The 13,935-nt window shown below is 47.2% G+C and overlaps 1 protein-coding gene across 10 annotated transcripts in view; it reads left to right on the top strand.

The window, feature by feature from the left end:
- Positions 1-13,622, top strand: part of LOC143164656 (H(+)/Cl(-) exchange transporter 5) — a 43,678-nt gene extending 30,056 nt beyond the window's left edge. For all 10 annotated transcript variants that reach the window (XM_076347536.1, XM_076347537.1, XM_076347535.1 and 7 more), the window contains 9 exons: positions 1,372-1,556; positions 2,189-2,311; positions 2,823-3,029; positions 4,069-4,149; positions 5,050-5,592; positions 6,862-7,048; positions 8,455-8,853; positions 11,248-11,464; positions 12,312-13,622. In XM_076347536.1, coding sequence (XP_076203651.1) covers positions 1,372-1,556; positions 2,189-2,311; positions 2,823-3,029; positions 4,069-4,149; positions 5,050-5,592; positions 6,862-7,048; positions 8,455-8,853; positions 11,248-11,464; positions 12,312-12,402 — 2,033 coding nt within the window. In that variant the 3' untranslated portion in view covers positions 12,403-13,622. The remainder of the gene's footprint in view (positions 1-1,371; positions 1,557-2,188; positions 2,312-2,822; positions 3,030-4,068; positions 4,150-5,049; positions 5,593-6,861; positions 7,049-8,454; positions 8,854-11,247; positions 11,465-12,311) is intronic.
- The last annotated feature ends 313 nt before the right edge of the window (positions 13,623-13,935 follow it).

Here is a 13,935-nt window from a genome sequence, read left to right as displayed (position 1 = left end):
CTGGAAAGGCTGTGCAAGGGGCTGCACTGACATTGACGGCTCTGCCGCTGCTTTGCAGTTTATGGAGAATTATTTTTAAGTGCTTTGAGGCCGTGTTTGTGTAAATACCCAGATACAAAACTGAGACTGAAAGCTGTCCTGGACACGGCTCTGGATCTGCTGCTGGTACAGAGCTCTGAAATAAAGAAAAAAAAATTCATCAAAGCAGAGCTGATCAAAGTGCTGGGTCAGAGGAGAGTGTCATGGTGCACATCGTCTTTGAACGCTCTTCATTGACGCTGGAGAGGTTAATGCCAAGGACTGCTAGCAAGATTTTCTTCCCCCCCCCACTTAGATATAAAAAGTGAGAAGTGTTTCTTGGGAAGTCAGGCTTCTTTCAGAGGTTGACTGGCTGAGACCTTTTAAATGACTTCAGAAGCAAACTTTGGACCCAGGGCAGCAGAAATAAATCGGTTGGATACAGATCTTCCCGATAGAAAGCAGCTAAGCATTCATCATGAGGAATGAAATTAAATCTTCTGTTAATATTTACATGGGAAAGCTGCTAGCCAGTTTTTCATTAACTGGAAGATTTGCTAAATGTTTATTGCTACCTCTGGAGCTTGTGCTAGCACTTGCTCATATGGATCAGAGGTCTCCGTTCCTGGCCTCTGTGTTGATGTGGCATTTTAGTTGAGAATAGAGCTGATTGCAGCATTTATCTTTGGGGATTGTAGGAGTTATTCTTAACAGAAAAATAAGAAATTGCTTGAAGATTCCTCTTTTAAAATCTGAAAATCTGAATTACTTTCTGTACTGGCTCTCTGCTTGCTTTTTTCACTTGGCACAGTTGTAATTTCCCCTCCTTTTTTTTTTTTTTAAATTGGGATTGGAAATGTTTTCTCCAAATTCGAAGTTATTCCTGTCACAGCCTTAGTGTTGTTAGTGTAGCTCCTGGATTCCAGCTCTTGTGCCGGAGACTGGTGACACGTTTTGTCTGCGTCCTCCAGAAATGCAATACGTCCCTCTCTGCCTCTCAGACTACTTGCTGTGCTATATTTAATAAGCGCTCTTTCAGCGTAATTGAGAAGAATTAATTTCTAGTGATGTAGGGTGGGTTTGAACGCGGTTTGCGATGGTCAGCCTTTGAAATATTATTAGGCATGCTTTGTTTCCTGACCTACTCTTTTCAATATATATACTTAAGCAAATCTTCCCATTTAGCTCTCTATAGAATAAAAGTTAATTGTAGGCAAAAATATCAGTACTGCTCTATTTGTTGGTAGGTGAGTCAAAAATTAGTAGGGCAGACAGTGACCTTCAGATATTTGAGTCTGCATAAGGCGATTATTAAATTTTCTTTTTTTTTCTTTTTTTTTTTCTTTAAACTAGGTTCCTTAGCGGGTCTGATAGACATTTCTGCCCACTGGATGACAGATTTGAAAGAAGGAGTGTGTTTAGCAGGCTTCTGGTTTAACCATGAGCACTGTTGCTGGAAATCCAACACGACCTTTACGGACAGAGACAAGTGTCCCGAGTGGAAGAGCTGGTCCCAGCTGATCCTTGGCCATGGGGAGGTGACGTGTGCCTACAACTGGTTTTGCTGCCGAATGTCCCATTTCCCCCGCCTGTATCGTCCCTTGCTAGTGATCTGGATGTATGTGCCAGAAGTGCAAGCTCTAGGTGGTTCGGTGGTTTAACATTCATCGTTGGGGTCTTCCAAGGGTGTAAATAAACTCAACCAAGTTACTTATGCGTTGTCCTCGGCGGGGATGGCAGGAAGGAGAACATTGACGCATTTACAAGTGCAGGGTTTTAGTCATGTGTCTGAGGCTTGCTGCTTGGAGGATATTTTGCCCGTGAACCTTTTAGAGGAAGGCCAGACGAGCTCAAGTCTTGTGTTCCTGGCAGCTCTCTCCAGTGGAGCAGCCCACTCGACTGGGACAACGCTTATCCCAGCACCAAGCTACTTGTGCACCTTTTTCGCTATTTTATATAGCAGCCTTTGGAGATACGATTGGTTCATATCCCCGTAACCCAGCAAATGTAACTTGTCCTTGAAACCTCAGGCTTACTGCAGTTCTCTTCATTCTTGGCCAATAACTGTATGTGAGATTACCAGCTATTTCTGTGTGCTTGCTTCAGTGCGCAGGTCTGATGTGGTCTCGGTTGAAATGATCTAATTTGGGTAACTTTCTCTGCATTTCAGGGGGCTTTTGCATATATTCTCAACTACTTCATGTACGTTATCTGGGCCTTGTTATTCTCCCTTCTTGCTGTGTTACTTGTGAAAGGGTTTGCTCCTTATGCCTGTGGCTCAGGGATCCCAGAGGTGAGTGAGAATGAAAGTGGGTTGGGTTTTTTTTTAAGGTGGGGTAGGGATCCTCCATCCAAAGATTACGCGTGCCTGCTATGGAATAATAATATCTTGCAGTTTAGATGGTGGCTTAATATATGGGTTTTTTTCCAAACTATTCCTGAAACATGTCTTAAGTACTTAAGTCTCCCTGCAATCCCTTTAAAAACTAAAATGTTTTGGCATTTACTGCAGGAAGTATGAACAAAAGCACACCGTTTGTGTAAGACAGGGCTACAAAAGCTACCCTCAGATTCTTCTTCAGCAGGGCTAGTGGCCCTGAAGGAAGGACTCAAACGGCTGTTTCTGCCTTTGCAGGGAGGGATAATTTTAGTGACTCTACGTTACTTTTGATAGCTGGGGGGGGGACGGGACTCTGAAAGCTGTAGGGGAAAGTTGAGGGCAGGATTGGGAGCGCCTAGTAAAACAGGAGCTCTGACCAGGGCTTGAATGAAAGCCTGTAGAGCTTTGTGTGCTTGACTTCCAGATCAAAACTATCTTAAGTGGTTTCATCATTAGAGGCTACCTGGGCAAGTGGACGCTGATCATCAAAACCATCACCTTAGTGCTGGCGGTGTCCTCTGGGCTGAGCCTGGGCAAAGAGGGGCCCCTGGTGCACGTCGCCTGCTGCTGTGGAAACATCTTGTGTCATCTCTTCACCAAATACAGGAAGAACGAAGCGAAGCGCAGAGAGGTACGGAGAGACACCGGTGGTGTCAAACTGCCGCGGTAGTCTGGGGAGACCGGTGGGTCTGGCGCTTCGCGCTGAATGTAAATTGTTCTGTTTTGGCATGTTCTCGGTGTGCCTCAGCGCAACACCTAGTTGGAGCAAAAGCCATCTCGGTTAGGAAGTGACACCACGGCATCTCCCCAGCGCAGGTCGTCATCTCATTTGTGATGGGAGCGTTCACTGGCACTAACCTGCTGCGGGCCCAGTTCTGCAACACTTGTTTGTTTGCCATGCAACTCCATAAACTATGTTGGGACTGTTTGAGGGACCTGGACTTGGCCTAAGGAGTAAAACGAAGGGCTTTGCTTTCAGGGACACAGCGATGGCCATGGTGTAGGAACCGAGCTGACATCTAACGTGAAGCTCATGAGTGTTTCCTCACAGTGCTGTAAGGCTTTTCTCTGGACAAGTCACTGGAGAACGGTTAATGTGAGATGCGTAGTATCACATTGGCCAATTCACCTTCTGCTAAACCAAAACCGACAGTCTACCCAGTGGGCCGGCAGGGTTTTGGGTGGCCCCACAGCACCTCTAGTTATACTGTGTTACCCTCTTCTGAGAAATGGTGTGAATATGAGACAGGCAAACATGGCAAAAGTCAGTGTGTTCTGGGAGGTGAAATTACTGCTGTTCTGTTCTACTGAAGCTTTATCTAAGGTGAAAGCATAGCACGAAATCAGCTGAGACCGAAAAAGGTAATTGCCAGCGACGCCACTTCTACTGATTCGGGTGTGCGACTGCTGAAATGCTAACACCGATGTTTTTGTAGCTACTTGCAGCCTTTCTCCCTAGGGAATTGGCTCACTCCATCTTTTCCCTGCTGTCTTTAAAACAGGTCAGACCCTGGTTTACTGTGCACTTACTATAAGTGATATAAATATCACTTATAGTGATGCAAAACAGAGATAAAAATTGTACAAATTTAAGTAAAGACAAACAAAAAAAGGGGGAGGGTTTGCAGGGGGGCTGAAAACGTCTGACTGTCTTTTGGTTTCTCTCTTAGGTTTTATCAGCAGCTGCAGCTGCTGGTGTGTCTGTAGCTTTTGGTGCACCGATCGGAGGAGTGCTCTTTAGTCTGGAAGAGGTAACATCAGCATTTTCTATTAGCTCTTGGCGAGCTGTTTTATTGCAAGAACTGACCCTGCTGGTTTAAAAATACAGTCCACTCATAACTGCTTGGGTGTGGAAAGGAGACCCTGTTGAATACTGATTGGTGGTGTATTTACAAGGCCAAGCAACCTAAAAGCTTATTGGGGTTTCAGGTAATTCTTACGAATACTGGATAGTTTATTTTGGATGATGTCTATCCGTAGCTTTGCAATAAACCTGTTGGTTTCCCCCGGTCTGTCCGTGCTCAGCAACACTGACTGCTCACAGCCACAGCCTCTGTCATGTTTTCCGTATGTCCCCACTCTCTCCTGACAACTCTGTCCCAGGGTACCTGGGAACAAACTTGTCTGGCTTATCAAACCCCTTTTCTTCCCAAGGAACTTCTAATCCTTGTTCTTGATCCAGACGTGAAATGGATCACCGCTGCTTGCTTCAGGGCTTAGCTCAGAGGAGGAATGGGATGGTTTTGCTCAGCTGAGCAATAGTTGTGGTGGCAGCTATAGCAAGCACTGTTGTTTGGCACTTCTGGACTTTGCAGAGCATGCAAGGCAAATAGTTCTCCGGATTCAGCTCATAGCTGATTTGTAACAGCTTTTGTTATCCGAGTAAGTCGCCTCCACTTCAGGGATCGTAGAGGGCACTTGCTGCATTGGAGGTATGCAGGCCAGGACCCATCCTGGTCATTGCAATCCTCATTGAACGGGAGCTTAAAGTAAAGCCTGGGGTGCTTGGCTGGAGAGGAGGGTATGTAGCCAGTGCACATCGATCTCAGTCCTTGCTTTTACTTCATGCAGTGGTGATTTTGTTACTGGGCAGCGATCGGTGTAGTGACAAGTGTTAAAGTGACTGAATATGCTTTGTTTTTCCTTTTTAGGTCAGTTACTACTTTCCTCTCAAGACACTGTGGCGCTCCTTCTTCGCTGCTCTGGTCGCTGCGTTTACCCTGCGCTCCATCAACCCTTTTGGGAACAGCCGCCTGGTTCTCTTCTACGTGGAGTTTCACATGCCATGGCACCTTCTGGAGCTTGTGCCATTCATCCTTTTGGGAATATTTGGTGGGCTTTGGGGAGCTTTCTTCATTCGCAGCAACATTGCCTGGTGCAGGCGGCGCAAGACGACCAAGCTTGGTAAATACCCTGTGCTGGAGGTGTTTGTAGTGACTGCAATCACAGCCGTTCTGGCCTTCCCCAACGAGTACACCAGAATGAGCACCAGCGAGCTGATTTCTGAGCTCTTCAACGACTGTGGGATTTTGGACTCTTCCAAGCTCTGCGAGTATGTGAACGATTTCAACAGCACCAAAGGGGATGACCTGCCAGACCGAGCTGCTGGCCCAGGAGTTTACACCGCCATGTGGCAGCTGGCTTTAGCCCTTATAATGAAAGTCTTCATCACGATCTTCACCTTCGGCATGAAGGTGAGAGTTGCCTGTAAAGGAGCTCACGTTCTTCTCGTCCTCTGCAGGAACCCCACATCTTAGAGTTTTATTTGCTCAATAAACAGACGCGTTTTCCTCCCCGAGCTCTGTTAAGAAGGGGGCAAGGTGATAGACTCCAATTATTAGTTCTGCTGCTCATAACTGAGGGCAGTAGAAACCTTTTAGCATGAGTGTGGGCACCAGATGCAGTCACTGAAGCTGGTGTCTCAGGGCTTCATGTCCCGTTTCCCAGACGCAGAATGCTTCTAGATTGTCCTGCCTTAAGCCTTTTTGATAGATATGCAATATGTATGCAATAGCTAATTGCAAAGCAATTGGTATCTTAATTTGTAAATGCTTACTTATCATAGCTGTTCCTTGGTCAGATGGTTTTGAACTTGTTTGGTGGCAGCCTCCCGAGCTGTGGGTATACTGCCTAGGTCTGAGCTTTCCTGCAGTGGGGTTCAGCAGGTGGAGCTGAGCATCTCCCCCTGCCCCCCAGTCCTCGAGTGGTCCGTCCAGAAAGGTGACCCCACCACAGAGGTCTCGTCCAGAAAGGTCTGGGAAGGACCACCACAGAGGTCTGGATATCATTGTTGCCGTGAGGTGGTCGCTGACATTCGAGGGCAATCATCAAGTCTGTGAGAAAGATGTATGACGTGTGAGAAAGCTGTATGACAAATGTGTAAAGGAAAAGGGGGGAGATTCTCTGACTTTGAAGAACAGGAGCTTTCGGAGTCCTGGAACAGTTGAAGTGCAGAGGTGAAACTTGCCGGCGGTGGCTTTGCTGGGTGTCACTTGTGCTGCGTGCGCTAATTCCAGGCACCCTTACGTTCACAGTGGAGTTTGAATTTCTGCCAGGGAAGAAGTATTATTCCACTCCCAGTACGTGAAGCCAGCAGTGTGGGAAAATCCCGTGCCTGCAATAAACACGTACTCGTGTGGTTGGAAAGGCACGGGGGGTGTTAGCAGTGTGCGGGTGAAGCTTTGTCACATTCTCTTGGGAAGTAAGCTTTTGAAAAAAGCTTGTTCTGTTTCACAGTAACCTCTCGTGTGGCGGCTGCTCCTGCTCAGAAAGGAGTAAATGCAAACTCTGTTGCCAGAGACTCTAGAGCATGAGGGTGCAGGAAGGGCAGAGGTGATAGAGCCAAGGCATCCTTGCCAATTTTAACTTCAGCGTAACCTCTAATTCAGTCCTGTTTCGAACTTCCGTCACTAGTCTTTGAAATGTCTGAGAAGTGGCGCGTTTACCGGTGCGTGTTTTCACAGGTCCCTTCGGGTCTCTTCATCCCCAGCATGGCGGTGGGTGCTATAGTGGGCAGATTGCTCGGGGTAGCCGTGGAGCAGCTGGCCTATTACCACCACGACTGGGCCATCTTCAGCGGCTGGTGCAGTCAAGGAGCTGACTGCATCACTCCTGGCCTCTATGCAATGGTTGGGGCTGCAGCGTGTCTAGGTAAGCAAGATGTCCTTTGAAGCCCAAGCTGCGTTTTGGGTCTTGGTTGGCCGTGTGAAGAAGCGTACTAGTGAAATGCTGCTGCTGTTCTCGCAGCCCGTAGAAGCTGGCTTCATCTCAAGAACAGGAAACTTTGTAGTAGAATATGCAACGTGTTTCTCATCCTGTTTGCATTCTTTTGCCAGCACTAACCTATCGTTGGACGTGACAGGTTTCAGTGGGGAGCCTCCTGAATAGGCAGCTAGAACACATGAGACTGGCCAGGGACTTTAGATTTTCCTGTGGCGTCTTAATTCTTTTTACTTCCCGTTCTGGCCTTAAATCTTATGATGCAACTCTTCTTTCAAGCGCTCTGTTTTTTGGTAACACTTCTTCCGCTTGGCTGAATTGGAGAAATTGAGTGCACGTGACTGAACTTCACTTTCACTGTAATTCCCAATCCTCTCCTCCACGGAATAATGTGTTTAACTCTTCAGGGACTACTTACTGTATCAGGAGAAACTCTCATTTCAGGAACAATAAAAGCATGCTACCAAAACCCATCGTTGGTCTTTTTAAAGGGGATACACCTTCTTGTTTGCATGTAATTGATGAGAAATAAATACAGTTCCACTTCATTAATTGTTCTCTTTACCACTGGACAGTGCTAAAGGATATGTGCCCCTTTAGGAGATGGTTATTGGAGCAAAACTCCTCTGAAATATTTGGGAGTAGCTTTGGGACTTGAATCTCAAAAGCATAATTAAAATATGCTGAGACAAAAGGCTGTTATAAAAAAATTATGTCAATATTTAAGAAGACCCATCTGTTTTCTCTTGAAATGACTCAACTGTTTTAGTGTTGAAAACCTACAAAAGTGTAATGAACAGTAGTCAAAATGTCTGGCTGAAAGCCAGCAAACTTGAAAGGTAAGTTGTCTGAAGCCCTTGCTATGAGGGGAATTAATGCTAGTAACCGGAGGATGCCAGGATGACACTTGCCTTTTGCGTACAGCCTGTCAGAGGTCGCATTTCGTGAATCTGCCTATGGAGGTGTGTATAAGGCCCTTCTGTGGCATGGCCAGACTATTTTGCAGCTAGCTAAGTAACACGAGAGAAAATTAGCCGTCTTTTAAGGTTGCTTCGGAGTTCAGGGGAAAGACTGTAGCAAACCCTTATAAGCCAGCCCATGGCACGATATTCTGGAAGGGACGGATGGTTTCAGTACTGCGTTCTGCTTGTGTTTGGCTTCCACTGCAATGCTGAATGTGATGTAGGAGTCCAACAGTACAACCCCTTGCTGATACAAGACCTTCTCTAGATGCGTTGGCAGAGGACAGCTGTAGCAAACCTCAGAACAGCTCTCCTGCCTGGAAACCCCCAGAATTGCCTGTTCATGTCATCTGTCTTCCTGTGTTCTGTTTGCAGGTGGGGTGACCCGAATGACTGTGTCACTAGTGGTCATTATGTTTGAGCTCACTGGTGGACTGGAATATATCGTTCCTCTGATGGCAGCAGCCATGACCAGCAAGTGGGTGGCTGATGCCATTGGGCGGGAAGGCATTTACGATGCCCATATTCGCCTCAACGGATACCCTTTCTTGGAAGCCAAGGAAGAGTTCTCACACAAGACGCTTGCGATGGATGTAATGAGGCCACGGAGGAACGATCCTCCTCTGACTGTCATCACTCAGGACAGCATGACCGTAGAAGATGTTGAGACCGTCATCAATGAAACCACGTACAGTGGCTATCCAGTGGTGGTGTCACGGGAGTCCCAACGGCTTGTTGGATTTGTCCTCAGGAGAGACCTCATCATTTCAATTGGTAAGAGGCAAGATACTGCATAGGTAAATTGTTCTGTCAGAGGCCTTAAATGGCACCAGCTGTAGTTTACTTGATGAGTTTAAACACCCGGTAGTGATGGTGGCTGTGCTTACTGGCGCCTGCATCTCCATCCCCAAGCAGCATGGGGTCTGCATGCATTGAGTGCGAAGGACAGCGTGGCTTGCCCGGTGCAACTGGTATGGCTCTGCTGAATTCGTAAACCTTAGGGCACGGTTGTGAAGCATGAGAATTCTTGCCAGCAAGAACTAAGGCTTCCCGACTTTGTGGATGACTGGACGTGGAAAGCTTTCTTAACTGTTAATGTCTCAAACCTTATTTTATTTCATTAAGGAAGAAAGTCTGGTTAGTCCATGTACTGAATATTGGGTCACTTCTGAGGTGGTGCTGTCAAACCTATAAATACCGATACCGATGTTAAAGTCTTCCATCTCTCTTCACCACTGAAAGCCAGCCTGGTCTTTCACTCGTTTCACTTGTGCGTTGGTGGTTGTGAGGCAGGTGGTGTGCGGTGCTGGCAGGACTTGGTAAAAACTGTCCTGGCATCACTCAGATGCAGTTTCCATCTGTGATGTGAGTTGAGCTCCTTTGGGAACAACATTGTCATATCACAATTTAGGGCACATTTAGGTTCCTCTTGCTCTCCACTTTCTTAGAAACCTGCAAGTGCTGTTTCCCAGCATGAGACCCGAGTGGAAGTTCTGGTCATGTTGTCTCTTGCTGGCTTGGGTGAGACAGTATGTCTTCTCTTGATGAAGCAGGAGCAATCTGTGTGTTAGGGTTGAGGGGTACACGGGCATATGTAAGTCCTTAAAAATTGTGCCTGCACTGGAGTGAAGACTGCATAAGGGTACCAAGCCCCGCACTCTCATGCAAGTTTGAGCCCATACGGTTTGTGTCCAGCTGTAGCTCAGACTCCAGGCGTCTGCGCTGAGCGTGGCTGAGCTGGAGTTGCTCACGCAGTTCCTTACGCTGGCACCCAGCAGAGTTCGTGCAAGCCCCGTGGCGAGCTGGATGGGAGAACTGATCCAACCGAAAACACATCTCCCCTCCCTGCTCGGTTAGCTCCTGCAGGTTAGTCCCCTCTTCTGGCTCTCTGGGGGGGGGCACATGGATGCTGGTGCAAGGGAGCGGGTGAGAGCACGCTGGCTGGGAGGGGGGTGGCAGTTACCTCGGACAAAAGCAGAAAGTGGTTGTGGGAACAGCGTGATCATGGAGGATTGAAGACGCGTGAGCTCTGCGGTGTTGTTCTCCAGCACGTGGTCGAAGGCACTGTCTTAGCTCAAGCTTGATGACTTTCTGTATGGGTGAAGGCTTGGTCCTGAGCTAGCTTTGTCCCACGGCAGAGCTAGAGTAGTTTTTATCATTAAGTTGCCTGCAGCTATGAATCAAGCCCGTGTGTTCCCTCTCTCTTTTAAGGTAAGTTTTCAGTGTCAGTTTTAGGATGTGCAATACAGTCTTTTGGAGCACGTGAATATTGCTCTCGTTCTCCTGATAAGTGTCTGGCCAAATGCTTGTGACAAGATGGAATGAAATACAGAAAAAAGTGCACTATCATATGATAATTATGCGTGTTGCCTTCCTCTGTAAGGCTGCTTTGTGATATGACCATGAATTCTTGCATTTGTGTTATTCTGAATCTCCAGGGACTCGTTAAGAGTAGTCTTTTCCCCAGGATACGCACAGTGATGCACTGTTGTGTGCCACAGGACGGGATTTAGCTTTTGATGGCCAGCTCCGAATATCCAGACTGGTGTTTGGGCTGCCAGGCTAGCCCCTTCCCAATGGGTCTTGGAATGTAAATATCAAATCGAAGCTGCAATGTGGCAGATACACTCCTGCTACACGGGCAATTTGGGTAATGCACCAGTGTAAATATCTGACTGATGGCAAGCACTTAACTTGTTTTCTGTTCTTGACCCTAGTCACGGGCATGGAGCCTGAGCCAGCAGGTTAAGTGCTTAAAAATACTTCTTTAACTACTCTGCATGGGACCCAAATCGGTGACTGATAAAAGTACGAAGCATTTTATCTACTTCCTCTTAAAACTGGGAAGTTAAATGCAGGTTCTGGAGATCTTTACATGGCCAGAGCAAAATGCGGAGATGCGTGGCAGCCTTAACGTTAGGCAAAGCGTGTGCTGATCTCACCCTTGGGGCGAAACTTTGGAGACCTTAGAGGTTATGACGTAGTTATTAGAAGATAGGATGGAAACATATCACACCCTCCTCGGGTGCCTTGAGAAACAGCGCAGGTGAAGGGAAGGAATGGAGTTTTCAGACCATCCCAATGTGGGCAGAGGAGAGAAAAGGGTATGCTCCTCAGTTTGGAAAAGGAAAGGAGGGATGATACTTAATCAAATATTTCTTCTTCCAGAAAATGCCCGGAAGAAGCAGGATGGGATTGTGAGCACTTCAGTTATTTATTTCACCGACCACTCTCCTCCGCTGCCTCCAAGCTCCCCCTCTATGCTGAAACTCAGGAGCATCCTGGACCTCAGTCCTTTCACAGTGACAGACCAAACACCTATGGAAATCGTCGTGGACATATTCCGCAAGCTGGGATTGCGCCAGTGCCTGGTTACTCACAACGGGTAAGAACGCTGCGGGCAGAGCCCTGGAGACCCAGGATTGCCCGTAGACCTGAGTCAAAACCTCCTCTCCTTCGAGTGAACAAAGGCCTCTGATGTGTAGAGCACTGAGCATCAGCTGGAGCAATTGTTATCTGGAAAAAAGCAATTGTGAAACCCCTGAGCCTCTTTCTGTTGAAGCAGTAACGTAAAGCCTGTAAGGTGAAGACACAGCTCCATAGGGTGATGGGTCTCTAAAACCGATGCAAAGGGCTCACGGCCTCCTCTCAAATCTGGCCGTGTGTATCACGTAACCACTTGAATTTGCTTTGGTGTCGGTCAGAAACAGCGTGTTTGGTGAGGTGGGAAGGAATGAGGGCAAAGATAGAAACGGAGCGATCTGTTCCCTGAAGCGTGGCACCAGCAGGAATTCTCTCCCTGTTCCCCGCCGTGGTGCATTTGGACCAGCCGATCTTTTCAGCTCCTGGCAGACAGCTGCGTTGCTCAGCATCGCTCCCCAGCAGACGCTCTGCCCAATTCCCTAGTTCCTGGCATGCCTTTCAGCACCTTTTTGAAAGCATAGCTACTGGGAGTACTAGGACTTAAAATGCAGCACTAGACATTCAGGTTGATCTTTTCGGAGAAGGTGGGTGTTTAATTATTAATATTTGTCTTTTGGTTATAACCTCCTTACCTTTTTCAGTGTAAAATACTGATAGAGCTTCTGTTGGGGCTTGTGAGCGCCACACTTTGTGACAGCGCTGTGATCCAAAAAGGCACTTCAGTTAAAGTTGCCCGACGTGAAGCTATGCGAGAGCAAGGATACCTTCTGTGGGTGTTGATGCACTAAAAATGTGTTTTCCTTTTTCAGGAAGCTGCTCGGGATCATTACCAAAAAGGATGTATTAAAGCACATTGCACAGCTGGCTAACCAGGACCCAGATTCTATACTCTTCAATTAAAGGCAGACTAGTAGGTATTGTGTGTTCAACACAAAAGAAACTTTATAGAAGATCCTGGATATACTTTCCTATTTTTATTGAGACCACGGAACTGTTTTCAGCGTTTCCTTCCATGGAGCTGAAGAAGATAATTTTTTTTCTACCAGATAACCAATTGCACTACATAATCTGTGGAACATAATCTTCTTTTTAGAAGAAAAAAAAAGACTTTATTTACGTTGCTTTTGTGAAGTTGCATTGGAAAGATTCCATGAAGGAGTAAAAGCAAAATGCTATAGAATTACATCTCCTCTTCTTATTTTATTTGAACTCTTGTTACTAACGTGGGGAGGAAAAGACAAGGTCTGTACCTTCAGAAGTTTTGAAGGAGAAGGATGATTTTGCACGCGGCATTCAGGCGGTGGCAGAAAGATAAAGTTGTAACTCAGGGGTGGTGTATTCCCAATTAACCAGTTGGTAAAAATAAGAACCTTGTAAAGTCAAAATGGGGGGGGGGGGGAAAATGGCTAGCTGAGGATGTTTTGCTGAAAGAAGGAAAAAAAACCACAAAACCAAAACCCCCAGCAGACCGCATCTCCTTAGAATTGGGCCCAGTTTCTGATTGGGAAGAAGCTTATTTTGATTAATCTTCTGTGAATGTATTTAATTACTCTGACGCTGCCTTGCCAGGAGAACCCCGAGGAGGAGGCAGAAGGAGTTAACAGTTGTATTCTCGTCGTGATCCCTTTTTCAGATATATGCCTAAGGATTTCTTCTCCTTCATTTCCCTTGAGCATGTAATTAAAATCGCAAAGGCTGAGTCCTAAGTTATTGCCCCGCCTTTACTGCACTTCCCAGTAAACTCTGATCGTGTTAGATATTGCACAACTGACCTCTTCCTTAATCAGCAGTGTCTTAGGTGGCTGAGGATGTCCTACTGGAGAGCCCCGCGCCCGGGACGTTTACGTGGATGCGTGTGCTGTTCCCTGCTCCTCTCCTCGGCCCCGCACCCGACTCAGGCCCGGATCCTGGCTCTAGGATTGGCGACACTGCCACTTTACGTACGTGCACCGCTCGGTGTCTCTCCTTTTGCCAACAACTATGCAATAAAGCCCTTCCTGACCACTGTCAGCCAAGTAACTCGTTCCACATCTGTGCTCCTCAAGTCCCTGACCCAGACCTTATCAAATTATTGTCCTGTTAATAAAATTGTGACCGTTTACTGGAATTTTGAAGGTATACGAATGCTTTCGGAGGTTGATGTTGTTCATCGTGGCTTCAGTCTGCAGCAGACATTGTTTTACTGTCCGTGGCTGAGGCGCGTCGGTGGCAGCGGAGCTTCCTCTCGCCTCTGGCTCACCACCGAGGCTGCAGAAGGGAGCCGAGCTGTTGAGTAATGGCCAAGAATTAAGGAGTGGGGGCTCTGACGCTGCTTCCTGACGGACAAACCTCCGGCTGTTGAGCAGGTGTTGCACTTCGCACAGCCTCAGCCGCAGAGGCCGTGGTAACAACCCCCCTCGTCCCCGCCCGGGCACCCGCAGACCCAGGGCTGAG

The sequence above is a fragment of the Aptenodytes patagonicus genome, chromosome 9, assembly GCF_965638725.1.
Source record: "Aptenodytes patagonicus chromosome 9, bAptPat1.pri.cur, whole genome shotgun sequence".
NCBI classification, from domain to species: Eukaryota; Metazoa; Chordata; class Aves; order Sphenisciformes; family Spheniscidae; genus Aptenodytes; species Aptenodytes patagonicus.
Note: the sequence above shows the minus strand (reverse complement) of the source record. Positions and strands in the feature narration are given on the sequence as shown.